The sequence below is a fragment of the Dromiciops gliroides genome, chromosome 4, assembly GCF_019393635.1.
Source record: "Dromiciops gliroides isolate mDroGli1 chromosome 4, mDroGli1.pri, whole genome shotgun sequence".
Lineage (NCBI taxonomy): Eukaryota > Metazoa > Chordata > Mammalia > Microbiotheria > Microbiotheriidae > Dromiciops > Dromiciops gliroides.
The window spans coordinates 383,667,473-383,695,429 of record NC_057864.1 but is presented as its reverse complement, the minus strand read 5'-3'; the positions used below and the strand labels follow the sequence as shown (position 1 = coordinate 383,695,429).

At 36.1% G+C, this 27,957-nt stretch overlaps 1 protein-coding gene across 1 annotated transcript in view; it reads right to left on the bottom strand.

Moving 5' to 3' along the window:
- UTRN (utrophin) overlaps positions 1-27,957 on the bottom strand; it is a 705,722-nt gene that overhangs the window by 477,440 nt on the left and 200,325 nt on the right. Inside the window, exons 15-22 of the mRNA XM_044001726.1 lie at positions 24,097-24,204; positions 23,662-23,841; positions 23,167-23,336; positions 18,414-18,537; positions 16,152-16,239; positions 8,390-8,631; positions 8,051-8,231; positions 3,000-3,145 (exon numbers count right to left, since the gene is read on the bottom strand). Coding sequence (XP_043857661.1) covers positions 3,000-3,145; positions 8,051-8,231; positions 8,390-8,631; positions 16,152-16,239; positions 18,414-18,537; positions 23,167-23,336; positions 23,662-23,841; positions 24,097-24,204 — 1,239 coding nt within the window. The remainder of the gene's footprint in view (positions 1-2,999; positions 3,146-8,050; positions 8,232-8,389; positions 8,632-16,151; positions 16,240-18,413; positions 18,538-23,166; positions 23,337-23,661; positions 23,842-24,096; positions 24,205-27,957) is intronic.

Genomic DNA, 27,957 nt, shown 5'->3' with positions numbered 1-27,957 from the left:
AGGTACATGGATAAAGAATTTTAAGAGGGAAAGAGAACCAACAGCAAGAGGCTTTCCATAGGAAGAGACATTGAAGCTGAACCTTGAAGAAATGTATTGATTAAAATAAAATAAAGATGGTAGTGCAATAAAGTGATTAGGAAGAGTCATTGTTGAGGCATTGAACTAGAAATGGTATGTAGTGTGGAGCTGTAAATGTTAAATGCCAAGTTAAGTTTTTATTTTCTCTAAAAGGAAAGCGGGAACCACAGAATATTTTTCACCAAGAGGAGTGATATGGCCATGCCTATGTTTTAGGAATATTAATTTGGTGGTTGTGTGAAAGAAAGAGTGGATAGGTGAAGGGTTAGAAGAAGGGAGACCAACAAGGAGAACACTGAAAGATTCCAGGAAAAGAAAGGAGAGAAGAGGATCCAAACCAGAGTGGTGGCTCTGAGAGTTGAGAAAAATGTAAGAACGTTGGGGAGGATAAATAAATAACCTGTGATAAAAGAACAGACTGACCATGTGAGGGAGAAAGAGAATTCAAAGAGAACTCATATAATAAATGAGGGTAATTTTAAGGATTGTGAAACCCTCCCCATGGTCTACCAGAAAAGATGATTCAGTGTCTTTTGTCAGAGGTGAATTTGTGGTACACAGAAGATACCTAAGTGCAGTTGTTAAGCAAACAGTAAGCATTATGGTACTAGATTTTAGGAGAGAAATTAGGGTTGGCAATTAGGATTTGGAATTATCTGCATGGATATGATAATGGAATCTGTGGAAGCTAACAAAACCACCATGCAGAGAAGGCAAGAAGAGAGAGGCAAAGACAGAGAGACAGAGAAAGTGGGGGGGGTGGAGAGGGGGAGAGAGAGAGAGAGAGAGAGAGAGAGAGAGAGAGAGAGAGAGAGAGAGAGAGAGAGAGAGAGAAAGAGAGAGGGGGGGGCCAATAGCAGAGCCTTGGGCAATAGTCACATTTAATGGGTAGGAAGGAGATAATTATCCAGAAAAACTCACTGATAAGTAGTCAGACTGGTAGAAGAACAATGTCAAGCCAGGAGCCAACACAGCATCAGGCAGGAGAAAGGGCCATATTTTGAAACAAAAGCTCAGAATTCAAATTTCAGTTCTGTCAGTTAATCATCTATATGACCTTAGACAAGTTATTTGTCCTCTTGACCTTGGATTATTCATTTGTAATATAAAAGGTTGGACTAGATGACTTCTGAGGTACCTTTCGGGTTCTAAGTCACTATCATGGTCACTATGTCATGGAGGAAAAAGTATCTTGGGGAAAAAGGAATGGTGACTAGTATCCAAACTTACCCAGGAAGGCAAGTAGACTCAAAATAAAGAAAAAGCCCCTAGAGTGAGAAGTTTCAAGATCATTGGGAATCTTAGAGTAGTTTCAATGGAGTGGTATGATTGGAATCAAAACAGAAGTAAAAAGTGAGTGGGATATGAGGGCATTGAGGTAAAAAAATATAAAACTGTTTGAGAAAAAGGCTATAAAAGGGAGAAGAATCACAGAGTATCCCCAAAGTCTTGGTGTACTTCTAAGCATTATTAACCTAAGAAGTATAAATACTACAAACTGATTTAAAAAAAAAAACTTATGGAAAAAAGGATATATATTTTTAAATGTTTATATTTTAAATTAAAATTCAACATAACCACTGTTTTGTTCTCTTACTTGGCCAACTAGCTCTCTCTCTAGATGATGCAGGACGTCTGAACTCTACATGGAGCCATGTGCTCTCTCGTACAGACAGTATGGTGCTGAAGGTTTTTTCAGCTTGTGTTAAATGTGGTCAATATTCTCCCAACATTTAATATGATTTAATAAATGCTTACTACGTAAATGGGTACAATAGCCATTAATTTATAAGTAGCAATATTTTAGAAACCCCAGGCTAGGTCCCCAATACTTTAGACAGAAACAGGTTAGCCAATATTCTAAATGACAATTTGTAATTGATTTTAGCTTTAAAATAATCCAAAGAACAAGGTTCTGAAGCATACAGCTTTTAAATGACTCGACAAAGAAAAATCTAATGGAGATAGATCAGCTGACCTATTTGTCCAAACAAGAGGACCTCCCCTCCTGGGCCACCAGTTTGAGAAAGTGTGATCCAGAAAATTAAATTTTAATTTTAAAAATTGTTATTCAAAAGTCACAAAACAAGTGTAAAATAAATCACATAAACTTCCCAATCCTGTCTGTAAGTTTGCATAAAATTTATACTTCTGAGGTTATGAAAACTTAAGGTGCACTAAGACTTTGGGGATACTCATAAGAAAGGTTAATTAATTAATATAGATTAATATCTAACAATTTATGGTCTACAAAACACCCAAGAGCTATTGTTGCATTTGATCCTTGACAATCTTTTTTTTTTTTTTAAGTGAGGCAATTGGGGTTAAGTGACTTGCCCAGGGTCACACAGCTAGTAAGTGTTAAGTGTCTGAGGCCGGATTTGAACTCAGGTACTCCTGACTCCAGGGCCGGTGCTCTATCCACTGCGCCACCTAGCTGCCCGGATCCTTGACAATCTTATAAGGAAAACACTAAAAGAAGTATTATCCCCAATTTACAGATGTGGTAACTAAGCGTAAGAGTGGTTATGTGATTTGGCCTAGTTTCACAAAACAAGCAAGTGGTAGTGAAAGGGCTCAAACCTAGGTCTTTCTTAACGCCAATTCTGGCAATCTTTCCACTGCACCTAATGATTTCCTCTTTTGAAAGACAATCCTTCAAAGAGGGCTGATATTTTGAAAAAGTAAAGACTAACTAAATAATGGAAAGTTAATGGTCACTATATTAAAAATGCAAACTATGCCTCTCTTTGTGACTAAGACCCTATCCTTCAGTAGGTAACTAAGAAGCATAAAGGCCCAAAGATCAAAAGACTAATAAATGAAGAAAACAAAGCATAAAAATGCATTTCAAATTATTTTGTAAGTGAAGATAATACAAAATTGACTCAGCTTTTCAAGACCTAACAGAATCTTACCATTTTCTCCTGTAGGGCCTTCTCAACTTTTGAAAGGTCACTCAAGGTATTCAGAGAAATCTGAGCCTTATTTTCTGATTCATTTAACACATCCTTCACTGTCTTCAGTATTTCTAAGTAGGCATCTCCAGGTTGGCTCTTCGCATCTGTATGTTTTAGAAAAACTTAATTTAAGTAAATATTAGAAAGTCAGTATTCTTTCACATATTCAATCATTTTGCGTTGAGTAGGCAGATATTCACTATCTATGTGAAACATTCTAATTAAAAATAGGAGAGTATGTAAGTTTTAAAATATGCATACTGCTTTAAGCTTGACATAATTTCAGAACTATTATGGTTGAGGTGCCCAATATTAATTCACCTTCCTTTTCCCCATTCACTGCAATGAAAGATCTCACTAATGATGAACTTGTACTGCTTTTTTTACCCTGACTTCCCTTTTTTCTTCCCTCCTCCTTATAATAAAGCCACCCCCCCCAAAAAAATTATAAAAATCAGCCAAAATTGTCATTGATCTCTGTCATTTTGGATAAACTGTCACCTAAAAAGTAGGATGAACCATTCTCAAATTCCTTATTCCTGCTTACTGTCAGTCACTTCTGATATGTATGTAGGATAATACATGATATCTATCTAATGTTAGCCTTAAATATGTCTGAGGCACCTGTTTCATTAAGATCTTTAAAAAATAATAATAATAAACCAGGCACAGCTAGGTGGCACAGTGGATAAAGCACTGGCCCTCGATTCAAGAGGACCTGAGCTCAAATGTGTCCTCAGACACCTGACACTTACTGTGTCACTCATTGCCCAGCAGCAAAACAAAAACAAAAACAACCCCACCAATATTTTTTATTGGAAAGGAACTTCCTTTTGTTTTTGTTTTTGTTTTTTTACAGGGCAATGGGGGTTTAGTGACTTGCCCAGGGTCACACAGCTAGTAAGTGTCAAGTGTCTGAGGCCGGATTTGAACTCAGGTACTCCTGAATCCAGGGCCGGTGCTTTATCCACTGCGCCACCTAGCCGCCCCAGGAACTTCCTTTTAAAGCATAAGAAACAGCAGCCAAAAAGAAGTAAAGGTTAAAAATGAAATACTGAACCTTGCCTGTTGGTCCCTAATAAGCAGCAAAGTCAACTTTGCAGGAACAAGCTAAGGAAAAAAAGAGCTATGTACAGATCACTTCCCCTGCTTGGCCACTGAAGATCCCTGAACAAAGAGGCCTATAAAACCTTGTCCCTAAGAGGAAATTTAAACCGTTTGCCAAACACAAACAAAATTCTTAATTTCATCACAGGATTTGTCATCACTACAAGTAAAGGGCATCATCAAACCAGCACCACATTGCCAATGCACAGGCCTGTAAGAGCTGTGAGAGCTTATGAGATTCCCGTATGTGTGCATTGGAAACAACTAGGGAGAAGTACGTCACCCCTCAAGGATATTTTTCTACAATTTGTGTACTTCAATGGATTTTTGACCTCATTAACACAGGTATTCTGTTCATTTGAGCAGAATTAATCCTCTAAAAGCCAACATCAGTCACTGGGTGCAGGAGAAGGGGGAGAAGCATGAAAGTTTAAAGAAACATTATTGGATATTTTTTGTATGCCTCAAGTACAAATATATCCATTTCTTTTCAATGAAAACAACATTCAAATAAAACTCAACAAAAGGGAGACTAGCACCATGAACTTCTTCACAATGGCGGGAGAAAATAGAAGGGTAGTGTGCCTTTAGCAAACTATGTACAGCAGGCCACAGCACAGACAGTGGGAATGGGATTTCTGAAATCCCTTTACCACACGCACATACACACACACACACACACACACATACACACCCCTATCCATAACCAGTCCCAGTCTCCTTCTGTTACTCTTATTGGAGGGCAAAGCAACATGGAGAAATGACAGGTACCCCTCCATAGAAAGGCAACTGTGCTCTAAGGCTACTCAGATGTCCCTCAGCCTTTGGACATGGAACTTCATGGAGGCTCCCCAATGTTAAAAGTGTCATGGCTCCAGCAGCCTCTTCAGTGCCAGATGAACCAGAATCCCATTTCAGGCTTTCAGACACCCAACAGATTAATAATAATGAACAATAACAACCATCAATATAGAGTCTAGTATGTGTCGGGAACTGCTAAGTGGTTTATAAATACTATCTCATTCTATCCCTAAAACAACCCTAAGAAGTAAGAGCTGCTGCTACCTCCATCTTACAGAGGTTAAATGACTAGCCCAAGATCACACAGCTAGTAAGTGTTTGAGGACATATGTGAATTCAGATCTTCCTAAATCAAGGTCCTATCCTCTATCCAATGCACCACCTAGCTGTCCCAATCCCCCCTAATTCTAGTGTCTTCACTCTATTGAAGGAAACGCCAAGAAAGGAGAGAAAATCTAGGCAGCCAAAGCCTTGCTTGAGCCTGCCACTAGAGGTCATAATGACAACCTTATGTCTTTTCTCCACCGCTGGTCCTAGGTATCTAGTCATTTCCAGGAAGGATACAATATTTGGGGATCTGCTCATGCTCTATATTTTTCACTTAAGTTCTGGGAATGAGTGTTCACGATCCATTGAAAAGAGTAATGGGTTTGAAGTCTGGGAACCAGAGTTCACATCTTGGCTCTGACATTTACTACTTGTATGTGCTCTCAGGTTCTTCAAAGGTATTGGGCTGTAATGGAAGATTCCTTCCATTTCTAATTTTATGATAATAGATGCCATATAAACATTATTTGTTATCTTATACAATGCTTTATTATGAGTTCAATATATTTCTGTTAAAATTTTAAGATGGGGCAGCCAGGTGGCACAGTGGATAAAGCACTGGCTCTGGATTCAGGAGTACCTGAGTTCAAATCCAGCCTCAGACACTTGACACTTATTAGCTGTGTGACCCTGGGCAAGTCACTTAACCCCAATTGCCTCACACACACACAAAAATTTATGATAATCTCTAGGCTACACTTTGGGTTTGACCTTAAAAGGCTAGGCTACAGTGTTCTAGAGCTCTAAATCCCTAATAATGAGAAAAATGCAAGTTAAAACAACTCTGAGGTGCCATCACACACCCATCAAATTGGATAACATGACAGAAAAGGAAAATGACAAACACTGGAGGAGATGTGGGAAAATAGGTACACTAATGAACTTCTGGTGGAAATGTGAACTGATCCAACCATTCTGGAGAACAATTTGAAACAATGACCAAACTAAAAAGTTGTGCATACCTTTGACCCAATCAACAGCACTACTAGGTCTTTATCCCAAAGAGATCAAAGAAAAAAGGACCTACATGTACAAATTATTTATAGTACTTTTTGTGGGGATGAAGAATCAGAAAAAGAGGGGATGTCCATCCATTGGGAAATGGCTCCACAAGTTGTGGCATATGATTTTGATGGAATTCTATTATGCTATAAAAAGGCAAGCAAGATGGTTTCAGTAAATGTGGGATGATTTATATAAACTGATGCAAAGTAAAGTGAGCAGAACTAGAAGAACACTGTACAGGAATACTATAACAATAATCAACTGTGAAAGACGTATCTCCCCTAATCTATACAAGGATCCATACCAATTCCAAAGAACTCTTGAAGAAAAATACCTTCAGAGAAAGATCTGATGAACTCAGAGCAGATTGAAGTATATTTCTGTCACTTTATTTTCTTACTTTTTTTTGAAACATAGTTCAAATGGAAATAAATTTTTCATTACTTCATATATATAAAATGAATATAGTATTTCTAGCCTTTTCAATGGATAGAAGAGGAGAGGAAAGGAGGAAAAGAATCCAGAGCTGAAAAGATTTTTTAATTAAATTAAAGAAACAAGAGAAAGACAGAGACAGAGAAAGAAGTACAGCAATCAGAGGACATGACTTGACTTTCTAGATATCCTGAGTGTTGTAACAGCACCAGAGTAATTTCAACACCAAATTAAGTAAGGAGGGAGGATACAAGTTCTTATGGACATTTAGCCGTTAGAATAGCCATCTCTGCCCTACTGACTTTCCTGACTTCCTTCAAGTCCAGATAAAATGCAACCTTCTAAAAGAAGCCTTTTCCAATACTCTTTAATTCTAGTACCTTCCTCCTCTTGATTATCTCCAATTTCTTTATTTATGTAGCAGTCCATAGCTGTTGACATGTCTCAACCATTAGACTGAGAGCTCCTTCAGAGCAGGAACTGAATTTTGTCTTTCTTTGTATCTCCAGCACATAGCATAGTGTCAAACACACAGTAGGTACTTAATAAAGATTAGCTAACTGAGGAAAGAAAAAGTATCTGTACTTTTTTAAGGGCTTTGGTAAAAAGACTTTGCATTTTCTTCTGGAATAAACAAAACCTAGCCTATTTTCAGTATTATCTTTGCAACCTGGTATGCCTGCATGGGAGTGGCTCACCACTTTTTTTGAGAGGAAAGCCAGTCCCAGGGGAAACCTCAGGTTTGCTTATCAACCAAGCAGTAGGATCAGTAAGATACCCCTAAGACCAAACCTAATAAGCATAGACCCAGAGTTAGATTCTGATTGTTGAGTTACAAATTTAAAGTTTTAAGAAACTAAAAGAGAAGGAGCAATACTAATATACAAAGATATTACTAGTTAATTCCTCCATCATTATAAAAAAATAAGTGAGGTGGGAGATAGCAAATGATCAAAATTCCCTTAAACCTTTGCTAGTAATTATTTTGGTAATGTAATCAAACCCAGGAGCCTTTGCCAACAAAGATAAAAGATTTCTTAAGTAACTCCTTAAAAAACACCTATTATCATGATTTCATTTTGACGTGGAATCAAGTGAATTACTCTAATTCCTAAGTCAGGGAATTACACTAAGATCAACAGCAATGATTAGCACAAAGAACTACATACTGAGGTGGGATGGGGAAGGGGAAGCTTTCCAGGAAATATAACATCTTATACATTGAAGGAGGCCCTTAACTATGATTAATAATGAGAAAAAGGAGAAAGACTGCTAAACCATGAAAACAAACTGTAGATAAAAAATGAAAAAGGACAGGATATGGAATGATTTACCTTTCTCCAACTGTTGCTGACATTTCTCCAAATTCTGTTGCACAGATTTGTAGCGATCAATAAAGCTCTCCAGACTCTTCTGAATGAAGCTTGGAGCAGATGGCCGAGACAGAAGATCCCTACAGCTGGAACTCATCATTTCAATTTGAGGGCCAAGACTAAGCAGATGTGTTAGTTCCCACTATGAAATGGAAACATATAATGGAAAAAGAATTTGCAAAAGAACCTACACACAAAAATATGATTTGCACCAATATTAACTGTAAAAGTAAAAGCACATTAAAAATTGGGAATGACTGAAGAATGTATCCCTATTAGGCAAGGACTTTATCTACATACCTGGCACGAGTCTTTCAGACCTGGACGAAACTGCTGAGTAGTATCTGAAAAAGTAGAGTTTTTCACCCATTCTTCCTTTTCCTTGACAGCCTTTTCAAGCTCATCCAAATCTTTAAAGTATGCATTTATATCATCTTGAAGTTGAATTTTTCTTGAAACATCTTCCAAATTCCATGCCACATCTTTCCATTCTGATAGGACCTTCTCCAAGACATTTTTTACATCATCTGCAGAAAGTCTTTCTATAATGATTTTTAAAAAACAAGCAAGCATAGTTTTAATTCATCACCAGACTTGTCTTAAAATGTCTAAAAAAATTTTTTTGACAAATAAGGGTGAAAAGTTTATCTTTACAGTTGTTGTTGTTTTAATTAAAGCACTGTAAGCTAGAATGGTTAAAAGCCATTTTTAAGCCTCTTGACTAGAGTAAAATATTTCAAGATTTAAAAAAGAAAACACCTCATGTCATAAAAAGACAAAATTATACAATGTTCTGGATATCTACGGAATTGGGTGTTAAAAGCTTCAAGGTTCCACACATATACACATGTGCGTGCATGCATATGGTTGAGGTGAAACTTGACCAAATATTAATATCATGTACTATTAAATTATCCACACAATTATCTTCCTCTCCACTTTCCTCCTCTATCACAAAGTAATTAAGTCGGGAGCAGCTAGGTGGCGCAGTGGATAAAGCACTGGCCCTGGATTCAGGAATACCTGAGATCAAATCTGGCCTCAGACGCTTACTAGCTGTGTGACCCTGGGCAAGTCACTTAACCCTCATTGCCCCACCAGAAAAAAAAAAAAAGTAATTAAGTCAATACCACTACTGAAAACAAATGTCAACCAGTTCCCTCATGATGATAACCACCATCCCTATGATTTTCCCAAATAAAATAAAATTTTAAAAAAAGAGAGAGAGAGAGAAAACACCTCTCCTTGGCCACCACTTTTCTTTCCCTGTTAGTCTACGAGCTGCTTGGGAGCAGGGAGTATCTTGCTTTTGGTACTGGTATCTCTGCACTTAGGACTCTGTCTATAAGAATTTATAAATTCCTTATGACTTATAATTTTATCATATGATTAAAGAAACTTAGAGTTAGAAGGGAGCATAGAAGTCATCTAGTCCGAGCCATTCATTTTACAGAAGTGGTTTGGTATAGTAGCAGTAGTAGTAGTAGTAGTAGTAGTAGTAGTAGTAGTAGTAGTAGTAGTAGTAGTAGTAGTAGTAGTAGTAGTAGTAGTAGTAGTAGTAGTGGTAGTGGTGGTGGTGGTGGTGGTGGTGGTGGTGGTGGTGGTGGTGGTGGTGGGAGGAGGAGGAGGAAGAGTAGCAGCAGCAGCAGTGAAAGTAGTAGTAGTAATAGTGGTAGTGGTAGTAGTAGTAGTAGTGATGGTGGTGGTGGTGGTAGTAATAGTAGTAGTAGCAATAGTGGTGGTTGTAGTAGGCTATATTCGAACTCAGGTATTCCTGAGTAAGGCCCAGTGCTCCATCCACTATGCCACCTTGATGCCCTCAAGGTAAGAGCTAATTAGTTATAGCAATTAAGATATATTAAAGGTTTTAGTTATGTTATCTAATTTGAACCTTATAGTAGTCTGGAGAGGTAAGCGATGTTTCTATCTTCATTTTATAGACTAATGCTCAGATATAGTAAGTGACTTGCCTAAAACCATATACAAAATAAGTGTGATAGAAGAGATCTGAAGCTGGGTCACCTTGATTCCAGCAGTTTACCCATTCTACCATGCTGACTCTCTAGAAACTAAGCAAGAATTGACACTGCATTCTCCTAATTCCAAGTCTAATTGGACTTCTTAATTTTAGTGCCTTTCTTCTATTAATCAATTCCTATTTATCTTGTATATAGCTTAATATTCTGGGTGGTTAGCACAGTGCCTGGTACATAATAGGTGCTTAATAAATGTTGATTGATTGATCATCATCAGTATCATTTAAATTTCCCCTAAGAAAAGATATCCCAAATTTATAGGCTAACTGGAAATATTACTTCATATATTATGTATTTCCCCCAAAAAACTAATCCATTGAAATCTGTTTCATTATGGCTTTGAAGGCTGAGATCTTTCAAAAATAATTACAAAAAATATATATACTGAATTAGAAAGAAATCACTATGCTCTAAGGACATCAAGCATTTTCAGAGGAGTGGTATGAAGTGTGCAGTGTTTGCATAAGTGGGTGGATGAACAATTCTGCATTGTACGCCCATGAATAAATACCAAGGAGGAAAATCAGAATTGTTTTAAAAAGGGAAAAAAAAAATAATGTGCCCAACAAAAAGTCACTGACACCCTTTAGAATGTACATTTTCCTTTTTACATAAGACTGTACCCACTGAATAACTGAAATAACACACCACATAAAGGCATGTAATTTAAACATGCTATGGATTTAATATGCTATATTGTCTTATGTCTTATGCCCTACAGATTTTTTTAACTACAACTCAGAAAAAATACAATGATACATTTCAAGTATCTACTATTAAAATTCACTTATCTCTAAAAAAGGGATTTTTTAAAAAGGAAAGATTTACAAAATCAAACAATCTACAAACTTTGTGAACAGCTTTCACCAAACTTACACATTGTTGGCAGTTTCATCGCCATTCGAGTTATGGATAAAGGTAACACTAGCTGCATACTTCTAGGCATATTTTTATTTCAAGCATATTCGAAATTTAAGCAGAACCACTAACATCTATAATTTCACTGATATGAATATTCCATTCAATGATGCAAATCACAATGCACCTCAACTCAGGACAACTAGAAGAGATAGTGAATAGAACACTGGAGATGGAGTCAGGAAGATCTGAATTAAAATCCAACTCTGGTGTAAGATTGGACAAGTCACTTACTCTCCATTTGCCTAGATTCCTCAACTATAAAATCTTTCAGGGTTGTTGTAAGGGTCAAATGAGATAATAATTGCAAAATTCATAGTACAGTGCCTGGTATATAGTTCTGTTGTTGTTCGGTCATTTTTCAGTCACATCCAACTCTTTGTGACCCCATTTGGGGTTTTCTTGGCAAAGAGACTGCAGTTAGCAGTTAGTTATCATCACCACCACCACCACCACCATCATCATCATCTAGCATATAGGATTTATATCCATGTCTACTCATAAATAGCCAAAAGATGATCCCCAGAATGAGCAATGATATCAACAGTTTGTTGGCAAGTCATCAAGTAATATAACAATAGCAATAACAATAACAAATAACCCACATTTCTGTGGTACTTTTTTTAGGTTTCCTCACCATAATGCCATGATATATAGTTGTACAAATATTGTAATCAATGAGGAAACTAAGGTTCATGGAGATTAAATTACTTGCTAAGGGTCACACAGCTAGCAAGTGTAGGCCCAGGTTTGAACCCATATGACTACTTGCTCCATATCCATAATTCTTTTCATGCTACTACACAACCTCAACTACATATATTATTGCAAGGAAAGTGGAGTAACTAAATATTTATATACTAATTAGGCAGATGAGGAGAAATCAAGTCAAGAATAAATTGAAGAAACAAAGGGTGTTTTCTCCCATCTCCAATACATCCTCCATACAACTTCCAAAATATTCCTGAAACATGGATCTAACAATATTGCTCCCTATTGCCTCTAAAATAAACTACAAAAATCCTCAGCCCAGCATTTAATGACTTTCATAATACAGCTACCACCTACCTTTCCAATCTTTTCATAATACTACCCCTTCATACACTCTTTCATTCCAACTGGTTGTTAGCTTCCCCCATACACAGAATTCTAAGCTACACATTGTGTCTGTCTTTTCACAGGTGATTTACCCTGTCTAAATGCATCTACTCTTTACTGCTTTCTTCTATCTTACACAATCACTAGGTTCCAAGCATAGCTCAGATAAAACCTCTTACACAGCATCTTTCCTGATTGCCTCAGCTGTAAATGCTCTCTCCCCCCTGAAGTCACTTTTTATTACTTTATATCAATTTTGTACTAATTGATCTCTGTATGCATTACATTTCCTCGAGATAATGTAAATTCTTTGAAGGTGAGGGGCTGTTTCATAGCCCCCAGAAGCTAGCACTGTGCCTTATCCACACTTAACCATTACCTAAGGGTTTGCTGAAATGAACTGAAGATTTAGCAAATGGAACATTATAATATACTAAAGTGGCTAAAATGCCATTTCCTCCAAAGTATTCATAAATTCTGAGGGGACAAGTTTATGTTTATACAGTTTTCTATTTCAACAGCCAAATCTGCTCTCACTCACCCTTCCCATACATGCCAACATATGACATGACCTTCAGAGGAGGGCTAATAATTTAGAAAGTTATACATGGCTCTTTGTTGTTAGTTCAGTAGTTTGATGTTTTGTTTTGTTTTAATTCAACACTATATTTTCAGAAGCCGAGTTACATTTTAACATTTTTCTTTTTTCCCTATAACAATATGCCCCATGAAAGTTATCAGTAAAAACAAAATGAAACCATTAATGAATAGTCAATTTATGAAATAATTAATTGTTTGTAAGATATACCTATATAAAACAAACAACCCAATGCTGAATGACCTTTTCCTTGGTATGATAGCTTTATGAGATATATAAAAGTATTTTAAAAATATAATACTATCAAATTTCATAGCATAATAAAAATATCCCCAAAGAGACTATACAAAACTCATAACATTTGCCAGATATAATGAGCTTCAATTTTTAAAGCAAAATTGTGTGGTTGCTTAATTTCTATTTACAGGAGACATATCCATGATGTGGTATTAGCTAGATGTGCCTTAGAAGAAAATAAATGCCCTCATCAACCAAATCAGCCAGTTTTTCTCCAATACTTCAGTATGAACAAAGTAGCAGAAGAATACTAAGTCCCTAATGACTCAAATACATTAAGCATAAAATTCCCCTCATTCTTAGCTACAGTAACATTTAAGATGGAACCAGTTCAAGAACATCAAAGTATTTGAACATCTGTTTTACTGAAAATGTGATAGCTTTTCTAACTGATTTTCATGATTCTCATCTGCATCATTAGCTAACTTGACTTTGACCAAACTGAAGCTAAGCTTTACCTCCATCTACATTAATTACCAATGTTCCAGGAGAACACATTTATACAAAAACCAGTCACCATAATGACGGGTTTACTTAGGTTCTATTTTTTAGTTTTCTATCAGAGATGCTGGGAATCAGGATGATAGGATCATAGATTTAGAACTGGAAGGGAGCTTGGAATTCACCTAATCCTGAGGTTCTTAATATAGGGCCGTGAACTTTTTAAAAAAGATAATGTGAAAAAATATTTATAGCAGCTCTTTTTGTGGTAGCTAAGAATTGGAAATCAAAGGAATGCCCATCAATTCAGGAATGGCTAAACAAGCTGTGCTATATATGATGGTGATGGAATATTATTGTGCTAAAGGAAATGACAAACAAGATGGTTTCAGAAAGGCCTAGATAAACGTGTATGAACTGATGTATAGTGAAGTGAGGAGAACCAAGAGAACATTGTGCACAGTAACAGCAATATTGTTTGATGAAGAACTGTGAATGACAACTATTTTCAACAATACAATGATCCAAGACAATCCCAAAGGACTACTGATGAAACATATTGTCCACCTCCAAAGAAGAACTGACACTGATGGAACACAGACTGAAGCATGCTATTTTTCACTTTCATTTTTTTCTTTTATTCAAGTTTTTTTGTACAAAATGACTAATATGGTAATGTTTTACATAATAGTACATGTATAACCCATATCTGATTGCTTACCGCCTCAAGGAAGGAAGGAGGGAGGGATAAAAATTGGAATTCAAAGCAATAAATAAAAATGTTTATTACTTTTATATATATATATATAAAATGTGATTACTGTGTTCCAATATAAGTGATTTCCGTTGGAATCCTACGTATTTTATTTTACTCATTTAATGACATTATTCTGAGAATGGTTTCACCAGACTGTCAAAGGCATCTAGACCAGTAGTTTCAAACTCAAGCCACTATACTATACAGTACATAAGAATGCCTGTAGGCCACATACCAACTTAAGAAACCACATATTAACACTATCTATATTCTATTGTACTTTTATTTTGTTAAATATTTCCCGGGGGGCGGCTAGGTGGCGCAGTGGATAAAGCACCAGCCCTGGATTCAGGAGGACCTGAGTTCAAACCCGGCCTCAGACACTTGACACTTACTAGCTGTGTGACCCTGGGCAAGTCACTTAACCCCCATTGCCCCACAACCCCCCCAAACAAACAAACAAACAAACAAACAAATTTCCCAATCACATTTTAATCTGGTTCAGCCCATCCAGAGTATTGTGGGTCAAATAGGGCAGACGACACATTTGATCGGGGTCATCTAAACCAATCCTACTCATTTTATGGTTGAGAAAAGCGAGGCCTATAGAGGTAAAATGACTTTGTTAAGGTCACATGGGTAGTAGGTAGAGATGTGGGATTCAAACACAGATTTTCTTTTCTTTTTATTTTTTTTCCAATTACATGTCGAGATATTTTTTTGATTTCCAATTTTTTTTTTCCCACTCTCCCTTCCCTACTCCTTTCCAAAGACAGCAAGCAATCTGATATAGGTTATACATTACGATCACGTTAAACATATTTCCACATTAGTCATGTTGTAAGAGAAGAATCAGAAAAGGGGAAAAAAATGCAAGAAAGAATAAACAACAACAACCAAAAAAAAAAAGGAACAACAGAAGTGAAAACAATATGCTTCAATCTTCATTCAGACTGCATAGTTCTTTTTCTGAATATGGAGAACATTTTCCTTCATGCGTCTTTTGGCATTGTCTTGGATCGCTGTACTGATGAGAAGAGTTAAATCTATGACAGTTGATCATCACACAATGTTGTTGAAACTGTGTACAAACACAGATTTTCTAATTCCATATGCAACACCATTTCCAGCTCACTTGGTTGCAATGTGTCAAAATAATAGCAATGAGGACAATGTGGGGAATGAAGTTTACAGTAAAAGTTACTTTGGTTCCCTCAAAGACCAAAAAGTAGTTAAAGTTAAGGAGTAAAGGAGAGCAGGGGGCTTTCCCAAACAGGGAACTTATAAAACATGCAATAAAGTGCTTAATAAATGCTTTGTCTTTAAGGTGAAAAGGAACTTTTAGACTTTTTATTAAGGTAACCTGTTTCCACTTATTCAGTTTCCATAAATCAGCATCAGAGGCTATTTTGAAAAGATATATTTAAATGTTAATACATCTTATTGAATGTCAATATACCCTGTTAAATGTGAACATCTATTGCCCCCAAACATTGCAAATCAACATGAACGTGAGCCTGTTTTTCAGTTACTAATAGAAAGAAAATCAGGCAAAAAGTGACTTTATGGTCTTCTTATAAAACTGTTTCATTTTCAAGAATTTATCAGTAGAAAATTATTTTATATTTGTATTTTAAATTTTTTTTTAGAATTTTATAACCTCAAAAAAGAAAGAAGGCAGATGTTGAAAAGCAAGAAAAAATCTTCTAGACTTAAAAATGGATGGATGGATGGATGGATGGATGGATGGATGGATGGATGGATGGATGGATGGATGGATGGATGGATACATATACATATACATGTACATATACATATACATATATGTGTGTGCACCTCTTTTCATAATCATGTTATCAGATTGTTTAACACTGCCAAAGCTATCTGAGGAGTACAAACAAATATAATAGATCTCACCTTTTCCCATTTGCTCCAAAAGATTTTGTCCACTGTGGTTTAATTCATTTAATTTAGGACTTCTTTCAGTTTGCTCTTTTTCTAGGGCCTGAAAATGCAATCATAAGAAAAGAGTAAAAATATACATTCTTTTCAAAATGATTTTAACAATTAATGGAATTTACAAAGTAAAAACAAATGACATACATACCATGCTTTAAAGTTTGCAAAACACTATAAATGACCTTATTTGAGCCATCTTCATGAGGTGACAATAACAGGTATTATTATTATTAATTATTATCATGATAATGATGATGATTCCTACTTTACAGATAAGGAAACTGAGGATAAAAAAGGTTCACTGACTTTGGGGCATTTATCTATTAAGTCTGAAGAGATATTTAAATCCCGGTCATTCTGACTCTGAGTACAAGGCTTTATCCACTATACCATTCTACTAAAAGCAGAGAACCTCTTTTGGCTTTCTTTATATCCCCAATGCTTAGAGCACTGTCTGGCACATAGTAGGAACTTAAAATGGCACTGACTGACAGGATGTGACAAGTGATGACTAAAGAAAGCACAGGCTGAAAATACAACATTGTCAAAGCTAATGGAAGAAATTAGCATCAAGAACACTCAACTGACAAGAAGGCTTTGGCTGCCGTTTCCTGATTGCCTGAATAAAGATGGCAGTTCCAGCTATTGCCCTGTAGTGCCACCTAGAACTTGAGAGCATAAGCCCCTTCTGAGTATCAATTGTCCTCCCCTCCCTCCTCTGGTTTGAGAGGTAAAAGAAGAAAGGTTTTGCAACAGCTTTGCTAAGACCGGGCCTTTATTGTACAAAGCAGCATCCTCATTATTGAAGAAATTACAAGTTTGGGTTTGTTGTTGTTTTTTTTTTCTCCTTGTTCAAAGTTGTTTGCAGTGAGCTCTCTTTGAGGCAATTGGCCAGCTCTCAGTGGTTTAAATGGAAGTGATATTCCAATTAAGAGATTAACATATTTCCAATGTTCTTTTAAGGATGACTGAAAATCCTCTTAAGGGTTACATTGGTTTGAATATAGGAGAAAAGAAGATTTGTTCCTCTGCAGAGCACTGAATACAAGCAAAAAAGCAATTAACAGAGATCTGGATTCATGTGAAACAGATATTCCTGAATGGACCAATGGTATCAATGCCTGCAGTTCTGAATTATGAGTTATACAAAGCACTAGAGTTTTCTTCACTAATATCAAAATCCCATTAAGGTGTGTACCTCACTCTCCCCCACAGTAACTAAGTACTCTGGTGAAAGAGTGTGACTCATGTGTACATTGTGAATATATTTTGTTAGTCATCCATCTGATAATATACCCAATCCTGTGATGATATTATTACTTTCACCTTATTTCTAATTAAAATGGTTATGTTTGGATCTAAAAATACAATGTAAAAATTTAAGATCTAAAGCTGGAGCTGTGTTTTGTGTCTGGTTTGAATAAACCAGAAAGGCATCAACGAGGGATCAAGCTAAATAGTTTAGTAGGGAAACTATATATTCCCTTAATAGGGTTATCCTTAGGACTCAAGAGAATTTTAGTGTAATTATATAGTGCTGGTCTATCTCCAGGAACCTAGATCCACTAGTTTGAGAACAGGATAGAGAAAGTAAACCAACCCAGAGACTAAAGGTTTCAACATGCCTCGTAAATAAACAATCTAGCCAAGTTTATATGTGTAATCTTGGACAAGTTAAGAATCTACCAGAACCTTAGTTTAAAATAGGGGTTCAACTAAATGACCCCTGAGTTCTACTATCCCACTGGACACTAACTTAAAGACTTTGTATTAAAGATGCAAGATATGAGCTAAAATTTCACAGCTTATTACAGTACCAACATTTGACAACCATGACAATTTCCTTAATTTTGTGATAATTTCAAAGAAAATTTGAGGCATTGAGAATTTTGTTGTTAGAAAAGAGAAATCTGATGTGAAAATGATGAGTACAAAACTAATCATGGTTTAATCGTCTCATAAATTACCTTTTGCCCAGCTCAGATGTTACTATCAAATGGAAAGGGAAGAGTCCTACTCCTACTACCATGAATTTTAAGCCAAATAGAACAATATCCAATTTGAGATTTAAAAACAACATTCTAAAACTTCCTCATTAGTCCATTATGCTATGATAAGCTTTCAGTTCCCAACATCTCCCTCCATACTGACAGCAGGCTTAACATGATAAAATATTTTATTAATAAGAAACCATTATTTGTAAGAAACCATTTACTTTACCTTCAGCTTCTTCTTCATGTCCAAGGTGTCTCTCATCTTTTTATATTCTTTGATATCTATGGTGTGAATGGCACTGTTTGATTTTGAAATCCAGTTGAATAGTTCAGTGCTTAGAGCATCAAACCTAGTTATAAGAGTTCAGATGTCATTAGTTTTCTTTCATTCTTGTCTCCTCTTGGGAACATGGAGGCATTAAAAATACAAATTTTTCCTGTGTCATGTGACATCTTCCCAATGTCTACACAGAAGAGAAACTCACATAATGCACAATTAATAAAAATGATTTAGTATTTTAATAATTCAAGCCCCTTACAAATTATTTTAATGTGTGCTAACTACATAGAATCACACAAAACACACAAGTTAACTCTAAAATTGTCCCCCAAAATCATAGTATATGAATGTAATCATGCCATAAGAAATGATTAATATGAAGAATTTTTTAAAAATGCAAGGGGGCAGCTAGATAGTGCAGTGGATAGAGCACCGGCCCTGGATTCAGGAGGACCTGAGTTCAAATCCAGCCTCAGACACTTGACACTTACTAGCTGGGTGACCCTGGGCAAGTCACTTAACCCCAACTGCCTCACTTAAAAAAAAAAAAAACTGCAGGGAGACTTCTTTGAAGTGATGGAGAACAAAAAAAAAAAAAAACAGAGCAATACCTGTTGGTTACAATGATTACGTGTCAGAATAGCCTGATATTTCCTTTCATATACCTATAGTATAAAGGTAACCACTCCAGAATCCATTAGAGAGACAGAAGTAGTTATTCTTCTGAAGCCTTAGTTACCTGGGTAAGGATATATAGTTCAACCAAAAAAATCATTTTATAACCTTTCAAATCATAAGTCTCAAGGGGGAGTTTGTTGAAAGAGAGAGAAAAATCAGGTGACCTGGTGAACCAGAATCAGAAGAAACATTCAGAAAATAATGTCTTTTTATTATAAAGAATGCTTTAAATTTGAGCCTCAAAACAGTGATATAACCAGTCTTCAAAAACTGCCACAAAGTTATGCAAATCTTATAATTCGACTTTGGCACAAGAGGCAAGAAATTTTCATTACAGCCTTCAAAACTCCAGGGTTCTCAGAGAGGTAAGCCAGGATCTCCTTGTCCTAAAAATTCCCAACAGCTTTCCCTCTACATAACAGAATTAATTGGGCTTTCATAGATTTAAAGACAGGCACCATTTCTCTTCCTTGCTGATGGAGTCTATCTTATACACACTTCTTTCCAAAAGGGTCCCCTCTCATCAACATTAAATGCTAAATGAACACTATAGATTGTCTCCTAAATTATAGCAGGAAATTTCTCAAGAAAATTACTGGCTTCTTTTTTTTTTTTAATCACTGCTAGTAGCATCCCCACTCAATTTAACATTATGTAAGTTTGCCCTAGGTTTAAACCTGTTACATGACCCAAATGCTTCCAAATCTCTACGACTTCATTTTGATTATGTGAAGTACTTGTTTAATATCTACTACACGAAGGGCACGGGTTTAAGATCTAATAACGTATGTATAAATAGGACATTTCTCCTTCCATCAATAAGTATATACTTTAGCAGAGGGGAGAAAAAGAACATATATGAAAATGACAGTAATACATAATAGAAAGTGTTAAGTAAAAAAATGAGGGAGAGTTCAAAGGAAGAGGAGAACATTTGTATGAGAAAGGTATCAAGAAAGGTTTTAAGAAGCAGGTGGCATATACAATTTATTTTGAAGGATGAGTAGGATTTCAGCAGGCAAAGATTGTAAAGAGGGGTTCCAGCAAAAAGGAAATTACACAAGCAAAAGCATGGATGTGGGAAGATGAGACACGTACAGAAGACAACGAGTAGTTCAGTTTGGTGTGGAGAGTGGGGGAAGGAGATGAGGAACAAAACTGCAATTGTTGCTTGGCTCTTATATTACTCAAAAGAATCTGGAATATATTTGTTGAATAATTAAGAACCATTAAATTTTTTGAGCAAGCAGTAACATGATCAGGGTTGTGACTTAGGAAAATTATTCTGGCAATGAATGATAAATAGGAAAAATCATAGGAGAAAGACTCTAGAGGCAGGCAGACCAAGCTACTGAACAAAGTCTAAGCAAGAGATAGTAAGAACCACATTGAAGGTGATCCCAGGGATAAGTAGAAAGGTGAGGGGTCCTAAGAATAGAAGAGATATTTGGGGGATTTAGCAGATGACTTGATATTAGGGAGAGAAATGTCTAAGATGACTGAGATTACATGCCTGACAGACTAGAAAAATGGTTCCACCAAGAATATAAAGAGAGGAGTGAGGAAAAGGCACAAAATTGTGAATAGTTTGGTTTTATATATGTTGAATTTTACATGATGACAGGACATCCAAATGAAGACATCTATGAGGAAGCTGAAAATTGGTTCTGAAATTCAAAAAAGTATAATCTGAAGATAATAATGTGAAAGTAATCTACAGAGAAGCAATATTTGAAGCCAAGGGTATAGCCTCAGAAAGAGCACAAAGAAAACAACTGGGTTGAAGACAAAGAAATGCTTGAGATTAAAAGAGACTATTGGGAGAAGACAAAGAAGGAAGGGTCCATGAAGCAGAAAAAGAACCAAGAGAACTCAATATTATATAAGGGAAGAGGGAAGGAAGCATTGGAAAATGGGGCCAATTACTGCAGAGAAAGTAGGAGGGAAAGGACTGGTTTTACCAATTAGGAAGTGACTCACATTTGGGAGAATAGTGTCAGCAAAGCAGTAGAAACAGAAGCATGCTAACAAAGGGTTGTGGAATGACAGGAAAGGGAAGAAAAAGAGACACGGAACATAAACTATTCATCCTAGAAGTCTGGCAGGGAACTGAAGAAGGTAGTAGAGTAAAAGTCAGTGGAAAGGAGACCTTAATCTCATCAGAGTTGGCTCAGGGAGGAAATAACATACACACCCAATTGGGAGGAGTAATCTATCTAAACCTGCGGGAAAGTAGGAGGGGAAGGGGATAAGGAGGGAGAGGTAAAAGAAGGGAGGACAGATTGGGGGAGGGGGCAGTCAGAAGCAAATCCCTTTTGAGGAGGGATAGGGTGAAAGAAGATAGAAAATAGAGTAAATATCTCGGGGAAGGGAATTTGATAGAGGGAAACAGTTAACAACTGTGAAAAAGAGAAAAGGGGGGGAAATTGTACAAAAAATATTTATAGCAACTCTTTGTGGTAGCTAAAAATTGTAAATCAAAAAAATGTCCCTCAACTGGGGAATGACTGAACAAGCTGTGGTATATGATTGCAATGGAATATTATTACACTGTAAGAAATGACAAGCAGGATGATTTCAGAAAAACCTGGAAAGACTCATATGAACTGATATATAGTGAAGTGAGCAGAACCAGGAGAACATTGTGCACAGTGACAGCAGTATTATTCTATGAGCAATTGTGAATGACTTAACTACTCTCAGCAATACAATGATCCAAAATAATCCCAAAGGACTAATGATGAAGCATGCTATCCACCTCCAAAGAATTAATATTGATTGAACACAGACTGAAGCTTCTATTTTGCGTTTTCTCTTTTTTTTCTTGAGTCTTTTTATGTAAAATTACTAATATAGTAATTTTTTAAATAATTGTACATGTATAACCTATACTGATTGCTTGCAACCTGGGGGGGGAGGGGAGGGAGAGAAATGAGAGAGGGATAGAATTGGGAACTCAAAATATTAAATAAATAAATGAATAAATAAATTTTTTAAATGCATAAGATTTAAAAAATCAGTGGAAAGAGAGAGAAGATGTAAAAAGGAGATATTAAAAGTAAAGCATATTCTGGGGGGAAGCAAGACAAAATGGGATTATGGGTCAAAGCAACTTAGAACCAGCCTCCACAAGAAATCTCCTTTGAGACAGAGAGGAGGATGATAAAATGGGAGAGAAAACTAAAATTTTTGAGATAGGAAGCTCTTGATAAAGGGCTTCAATGTTGTTTAGAAAATATTGGGCACTATAACATGCTGAGAGAAAGTGTAGTATGATAGATGGGGCCACAGTAGTCAGTCAATAAGTCAATTCAGTAAGAATGTCCCAGTCACTAAGGCCATGACAGCATTATAGCTCAATTAGTATGAGAAAAAAATTTTTTTTCCTTGTGGGGCAATGAGGGTTAAGTGACTTGCCCAAGTTCACACAGCTAATAAGTGTCAAGTGTCTGAGGCCGAATTTGAACTCAGGTCCTCCTGAATTCAGGGTCAGTGCTTTATCCACTGTGCCACCTAACTGCTCCCTATAGCTCAATTAGTATGAAACAGGGTAGGAGATGGTCTTAATCTGAGTGCAGGAGAAAGGGAAGCAGCTCTACTTAAGGATGTTCCTCCTAAGTTAAATGTTCATCACTAAAGTCTTCCTTGAATAATAATAGCTAATATTTATATAGTGCTTACTGTGATCCAGGCACTGTGCAAAGCACTTTAACATTATTATCTCATTTGAGCCCCTTAACAAGAAGGGGAATTGAGCTATTATTGTTGTTCTTATTATTATCCCCATTTTACAGATGAGAAAACTGAGGCAAAGAGAAGTTAAGTGACTTGCCCAGGGTCAGACAGCTGGTAAATATCTGTGGTGGAATTTGAACTCAGGTCTTTCTAGATGCAGTCCTGACACTGCATCTACTGTGCCACCTAGATGCTAATGATTTTTGCAAAAGAATTTCAATTTTCCAAAGTATAAAAATATGTAATGTGTACGAATTTTATTCTAAAATTTAACACTCATTCTTACTTTTTCTTAGCTTCAAGATCCACGTGTACTTGTCTCTTCTTTGGTGGAGGAGGGGGAGGTAATTCTTGTTTGGATTTCTTGGCAGTGACTTTTTCTCTAATGCCAACAGTTTCCAAAAGAAGCTTCTGAGGAACCTGGGACATCCCTAGCTTTGCTACTGCCTGAGTCACCTGTTAAAAAACAAAAACAAAAACCCTAGACCTTGATCTTACAATAAAACATTATTGAATCTTGTATTATTCTAAAGTTACTGATTTAGACCTACATCAACTATTCAGGTGTAATTAAAGGATGAGGTACAATTATGTTCATGATATTTTTTTCTTTTCATATTAGAATAACAGAAAAATTTTAAAAGTCAGAAACTTAAAAAATACCCAGCATTGCTTTATGATAAACAAAATATCAATAATTGAAAGTAGTCACCCCTCACGTTTATCTTAAATCCTTTACTTCAAAAAGAGATTACAAAACCTATTTTAAACAAAGCATTACCTGGTTGGAGTAGTCTTCTAGCCTCTGAACCAAGCTATCCCACCTCTGAGTCAGTTCTTCTGAATCACTGTTGATCTTCTTAGAAATTCTGGGGTTGTCAAGGAGTTGATTCACATCTTGACCAATCTCACTTAGTTGGTCCAAGGTCTGACGTTTCATTTCCATGTCTTCCTTCAAAATCTAATATTTAAGATGTTTGTTAGATGATTCCATCCTAATAGGAATTTATCTTCCTATTCCACTAATTTAGAGTCATCAACATTAACACAGTACAATAAATGGTAAATGCTATGACAGTACAAGGTAAAAAGAAATAAGACTTCTGGTACTAGATTTTTTGATTACATAATTAGCATAGGCTAAAAAATACTAAAAAACCTTAGGCAATCCATCCAAGGCAGCATAAAAGGGAATGCTGGCAAAGAGGGTACTCACTGCCAGTCGCCGAATACTGACACTCAGCTCCTTTTGGTCTTTGAAGTTGCTTGTCTGCACTTTATTTAAAGCCTCTTCTTTCTCAGTTAGCCAAGCTTTCAGCAGACACTGTAGATGAAGAGTATAATACCAAATGGATAATATAATCAAATCAAAATCACCAGGTATTTAAAACTATCAAGTCTTATTTCACTAGAAGCCCCTTCTAAAACAAAGAGACTTCAAACACAAAAGTTTAAGACACACATATAAAAAAATAAAATAAAATAAAAATAACATACCAAGGGTACTAATGAATCAGACAAGATCGTTATAATGAATATTCAACAAAAAGAAAAGGAAGACATTTCATACAATTAAATCATACCTTTGAAATATTATGCTCTTTAATTTTGTAACAGATTTACCCAGAATTAAATAAGTGCTTGAGTAAATAAAAATCATTCCCAAGAAGGCAGGATATTTCTGAGACTCAGAGGTGAAGCTCATCTTTAAGCAAGACTGAGAAACTAGAACTCACAAATTCAATGTCAAAATTACCAGGTCAATAGATCAGTAGGTAGCTTCGGAACTATATGAAGACAAGTCCAAACCATTAACCTTAAACTTCTTTGGCTTTCATCTTTTTCAAATCAAGTTGGTATTGGGCAGTTGGTATTGGGTAGACATTCATGAATAAATTAGGAGTAAGAGTAAGAAACCTTTTAAGAGCCTTTTGTAATTTTATTCAATAAGACAGAAATATGTGGGAGATGCACAACCCTAAGAACCCTTGTCTGAACTTTCTTGCAGAGTCAGAGATATTGATCAGGTCTCTATACAATAATTTGTATTTAAAGTCTTTCCACAAGAAAAAACAATTTCATCTAACAGAAAGAATTAGAACCTGGACCATATCAATATTACTCATTTGGCTGTGTAATTGTGAAAAAATGAGGGAGTTGGGCAGGGGAAGGAAGAGTACACTGATTGTTTTTACTCTGTCTGGACTATAGCTAGTTCCTTAACAAAAATAAAAGGTTTCTTCTTTTTTCATTAAGAGGATTATTCACAAGCATCTATTTATGCCATCATTTATCAGGCTGCCAGATATGTTCAAGAGATTTACCTTTAGCATTTGATTGGTGTATTGGAAGGAAATTCTAGCAGAGAGAGTTAAAATATTTTGCAGTTTCCTAAAAATATTTTGCTGAAGTTAGAACTAATTCCCTGAACCCATTTCCAATTATCTTGAAGTTTCTGCACCTGGGTGAACAATAATCCTTTGACAGATTATTTAATCGAATACAGTACGGCACTTGGATTTAGCTCATGCATCTACAAGAGATCAATATTTCAAGCAAAAATGATGGCTTCAATTTTCCCAAGAGAGTTTCATTACTAGAGCAATTCTGTCACATCTGAACAAGACTAACCTCTTCCTCCATTACCTAGTGGCAGTACAGTTAAAGTTGTTAGGTTCTGTAGCAACATCTTAAAAGAAACAGAAGGCTTAGCTGCTTGGTTTTGTCAAGAGATTGCTTCTTCTTTACAGAAGCCCACAATTTACACAGTTTACATGACATTACTCAGGAATATAGTTTGGAACAACCTAAAGGCACAGTCTGATAGCCCCTTATTTCTTCCTATCATGAGGGCAGAAAAGAAGTTTTAGATTTTGATATGTGGTTATTTGGCCTGTATCCCATTTTCAATAAAAGCCAAAATAGTCAAAATTATTCACAGTAATTAATGTTGAAAACTGAACTCAGCATCCCTGCTCCTCCTATTGACTTCCAGATTCATGTTAACAGGAATGGCTTTCTCTTGGTTAATGAAGTCAAACATTTCCGTCACCTTTGAAGCTTTGAATCTAGGTGAATCCACATATTGGTGTTATGATGAATGTGGGCAAAGACAAGAGACTGTAAACTATTTATGGACCCATAGATGTCTTTCATGAGACATCTATAAATGTGAGATGTGCAAGTTTAGATACTTCACCACTACAAATGTTTATATGGACTATTTGTGCCCTACCTGGAGTAGTTCCAAACTCATATCGGTCTAATAACCATAACTGGTTACACTGTGCCTTGACCCCAGTATATTCATGTCGTTCTGGTTCTCTTCAAGAATAAAGGACAACAGAGAGCAAACAGATATCTTTCCTAAACTGCTTTTAAACATTTTGTCTTGCATTATAGGTTTTCAACTACTTCTCTAATCCTCAAGGCTATAAAGAATTAATTGTTATTTGAGGTTTTTATGCCTCTGCGAACACTGGCCTGGAGCTCCACAAACCGCACGGCGCTTCACCCACTGGTTGTAGCCATTGCCAGGGCTCTGGCACCTCACATCATCACCACTCTCCGATGCCTACATGGGCCTGGCAAAATTATGATGATTGGAAGCCTAGTGAGGGCAGTCATGTGACTGTCAGAACAGCCATCCCATTGGCTGGGGCTGTGTGGGGTGTTTCTAGGTTTGGGGGAGGAGAATTGGGCATTCTAGGTGAAAGCTGGAGAGGAATTATGCTGCGTATTTTCAGCTGATTCCTGGGTGGTGGTATTTTTCAGGTATTATAATTTCCCTTTCCCCATTTTTATTTCCTTTCCCTTGATCCTACTGATCCTGTTTGTGTGGTTTTTTTTAAAGTTCATTCTTGTTAAAATAAATCTTGTTCTGTTTTGAGGGAGGCTGCCGGTTTCCTTCCTTGCCCCAATATTGCGGTGAGCCGCTTAGCAAGCACTCCCCAATTAAAAATTGGTCCCAACAAGGCTACATTTCAAGCAACTTCAGGACAGGAATAATATTTCATTAACCTTTGCAACTACTTCAGGACTTAGCACACAATGTCTCACATCCAGTATGTACTCAGTAAATATTTGGTAAATATCTAATAATGACTAACCATAATCAAAGAAATTAACAAAATACACTCATTGGTTTGTTTTGAGTTATTTTCACCTATCTGTTCTCATATATCACACATGTGCATTTCTGTTAAATTATTTGCAAATTATAAGTGCTTCTCTTTAAAAAGAATAGCACTGATGTTTGTGGAAATAACTGAATACATTTGAAAATACTGAACAACTGAATGAGTATTCTGCAAACAAAGCTGAAACATGTATCTAATTTCTTATTTCCAAATATATCAACGTAAAATGAAAATAAAAGAGATTCATATACTAAAGTAATATTTAGGCATACTGGAAGAATACATTATCAAACCAAGGACTAGGCCAAATTATTTGGCTTAATCCAATAAATATTTCACTCAAGAGATAGCAACATAAGGAATAGTCCAACTTGGATCTAGTAACAGCTTATTTCATTAGCCTCTAATAATCAACAAAGAAATTATTTAAAAGCCACATGTGACAAGGGATTTTTTTTTTTTGAGGTAGGAGGGTTACAAATGTGTGACTTTATGTGTGTAGGGAATGAATGGTCTCATGCAGATTCTATGTCCACCTATGCAGACTGAACAATAGCTCATAGCTTAGAGGGTTGCCTGGGGCACTCAATTGAGATTTAAGTGCTCAGTTGTTCCTGAATCCAGAGCCAACCCTATTTATACCATAACACTGCTTTTCCTATGCAACAAAAAAGACAATATCCTTATCCTAATGTAACATAGTCTAATAAATAATGTAAAGTACACCCAAAGACAGTATAAGGTATAATATATACTATATTACAATGGACTATCATAATTTGGAAGACAGAGAGAAAATTATAAATACTAATTAATTTAGTTACTAATTGATTATAAAAATTATAGTTATGGGGGCAGCTAGGTGGCACAGTGGATAAAGCACTGGCCCTGGATTCAGTAGTACTTGAGTTCAAATTCGGCCTCAGACACTTGACACT